This window comes from Larimichthys crocea, chromosome XIII (assembly GCF_000972845.2).
Source record: "Larimichthys crocea isolate SSNF chromosome XIII, L_crocea_2.0, whole genome shotgun sequence".
Taxonomy (NCBI): domain Eukaryota; kingdom Metazoa; phylum Chordata; class Actinopteri; family Sciaenidae; genus Larimichthys; species Larimichthys crocea.
The window spans coordinates 22,625,410-22,627,898 of NC_040023.1; the positions used below are offsets into that span (position 1 = coordinate 22,625,410).

At 40.9% G+C, this 2,489-nt stretch overlaps 1 protein-coding gene across 5 annotated transcripts in view; it reads right to left on the reverse strand.

Annotated features, from left to right (window-relative positions):
- LOC109138772 (CUB and sushi domain-containing protein 3) overlaps nucleotides 1-2,489 on the reverse strand; it is a 205,529-nt gene that overhangs the window by 15,566 nt on the left and 187,474 nt on the right. For all 5 annotated transcript variants that reach the window (XM_027287060.1, XM_027287059.1, XM_027287058.1 and 2 more), the window contains 2 exons: nucleotides 2,043-2,116; nucleotides 742-853 (listed from right to left, as the gene is read on the reverse strand). In XM_027287060.1, coding sequence (XP_027142861.1) covers nucleotides 742-853; nucleotides 2,043-2,116 — 186 coding nt within the window. The remainder of the gene's footprint in view (nucleotides 1-741; nucleotides 854-2,042; nucleotides 2,117-2,489) is intronic.

The following is a 2,489-nucleotide window of genomic DNA, read 5'->3' on the forward strand; positions in this document are numbered from 1 at the left end:
CAAAAACACACACACACACACACACACACACACACACACACACACACACACACACACACACACACACACACACACACACACACACACACATTAAGCCATGCTGCAGAGTGAGATCAGGCAGTGAATGAAGGGTAGGTATTACAATTTTTTCTGCTCCCTCAGCACAAACGTCTCTGGGAAATTCAAGTGGGTGTTACATCTGGGGGTAGTTATGAAATCAAGATTACAAAATATCATTTGAATTCCCTCACCATCACACAGCTCAAGTGTTTACACTTTAAGTGCATAGTAAAATGCAGACATAGTGCATTTTGAATTGGTAATATTTCCATGAAATATGCCACAGCTAAAAGGGATTCTGCTGAGATACTGGATTATATTACTAGAAACTGCACAGCCCTAGTTTGATGTTGGCCGACAGTTCAGGTAGTTCAAACAGAATGACAGTAATAACGATCAACCCCTCTCTCTCAGAATGACTCGTATGTCAGGTTGATTGAGGTGGGAGCTGCAATCTACTGGGAGGTCAAAAGTTATGGCAGGTTTGGGCGAATGAGAGAAGTCGTATTGGCAGAAAAGATCGACTGAGAGAAAATAGAGGGTGGAGGAAAAGAAAAGAGAGTCTCTGAGGAGCCAGCAATGCAGATAAACGTGATGAGATGCCAGAAGGGGAAGTGAAAAACAAAGATATATAGAGTGATATGAAGATATAGTAAGAGAGCATGGCCAACAAGCACTCACGGATACAGGTAGGCTGAATGCCGGTCCAGGTGAGATCAGGCAAACAGAGCCGGGTGGTGGAGCCCTGCAGTAGGTTTCCCTGTTGGCACTGGAAGTCTACTCTGCTGCCCACCTGGCCACAAACAGACAGCACACAAAGTGGAGAGAGTCAATACACTGATGCAAATGCCAATAGGCTCCCAGCATCAAATCTAAAGAGCTTGGTAAAAATACTGCACACGAAATAAAGTTTTTTTTCCCTTTTTTAATGATTATCTGTAGTGTGTGGAGGCAGATGGAGACTATTGCTAGAGGCGATGGGCCATGTTTGTGTTCTCAACTGATGCGCAGACATTAGAAAGGGAGGGAGCTGACTTTCTGTTATCTTAATAAATTACTTTTATTTCCACCATCCAAGTTGAGTGTTTAAAGACAGCACTGATAAAGAACGTTCTCATTCTCTGGTGTCAAGATATTGCTGAAGTTGTTCAGTAATGCAGAAAAATGCAAGACTACAGCCATTACAAGCAGTGATCCAAGTAATAAGCTGCTTCTGCTTTCATTTGAGACAGATTTCATATCAGATATTCCACTGAACGTTGTGAAGAAATTGTTTGCACTTAACTTGTAAGTGACACTCTAAAAGCAACAGGGAGGAAATAAAATGAAATACACTGGCTGAACGCATCTCAAGGGAGCGACTGAGCACACACCAATGGTCATGGTCAATGATATCAATGTTTCTTTTCACTATGATGCATTTTAGCATTGTTTAATTTAACCATGTGTTCCAGTGCATACAATGCAAAGTACTAGTACTATAAATCCTGCTGTTTTTTGGGGGGCAACCACGCAAGACAGATACATGTACTGTACAAACTGTTTCATCCTTGCACCCACATAACATCATCCAAAAGGAATAAATGATGAGTCCACTTAAAATATCAAAACTGCACATTTCAAAGAGGACTAAGTACAGGTAACAAATTACAGCAGCAAGCTTTGAGCAGTACTTCGATTTGGTGCTTCTTGTTCATGCTGCTTTACCTCTGCCTCTCAGATACTGTACAACGGCCAGCTGCCTTCAAATACTGATCATGTGGGGATTTGTTGTCCAGCTGAATTAGGTACATGACGTATAGAGTACAGGACAAACACCATACAAAATAAAACATGTGATGGTTTTATGTGCAATACCTGTTAAATAAACCTGTGTCCAAATAGGAATGCCATTAGGCCCTCTAGCAGAAATCACTCCAGAGCTAAAGTACAGAACACCATCCGTTTATAAAATGTATCTATTGCAGGTTTTCTCATTTTACCTTAAAGCCACTTGTGTAATTCATGAAGCCATGCTCAGGTGTCCCTGGATTTTCACAAGTGGTTCTCATGGGCTCTGGAACAAGAAATCATTGTCACGATGAGCAGGGGAATTGCAGGAGAGCAAAAATGAGAATATGACAGAGGGGCAATCACTGATAATGATGAAGCAATTCCTCTCTGGTGTACCATGTGGCACAGGGCAATTACTGAAGTGGCGTGGTAACATGAGCAGAATTACCCCGCCATCTTTACTCTCTTTGAATACCTTGAAAGTCTCAGGAATAATAATTTTCTTTTTCTTTTTTTTTAAATCGCTGGTGAGACTAAATTCAACGTTCAACATTACGACACATCCTAATAGATACATACCCAATGTGCAATACTGTAATACACACAAATCTTTTTTTCACATTCTCACATACTCTTACTTTACTCATACTCTTCTT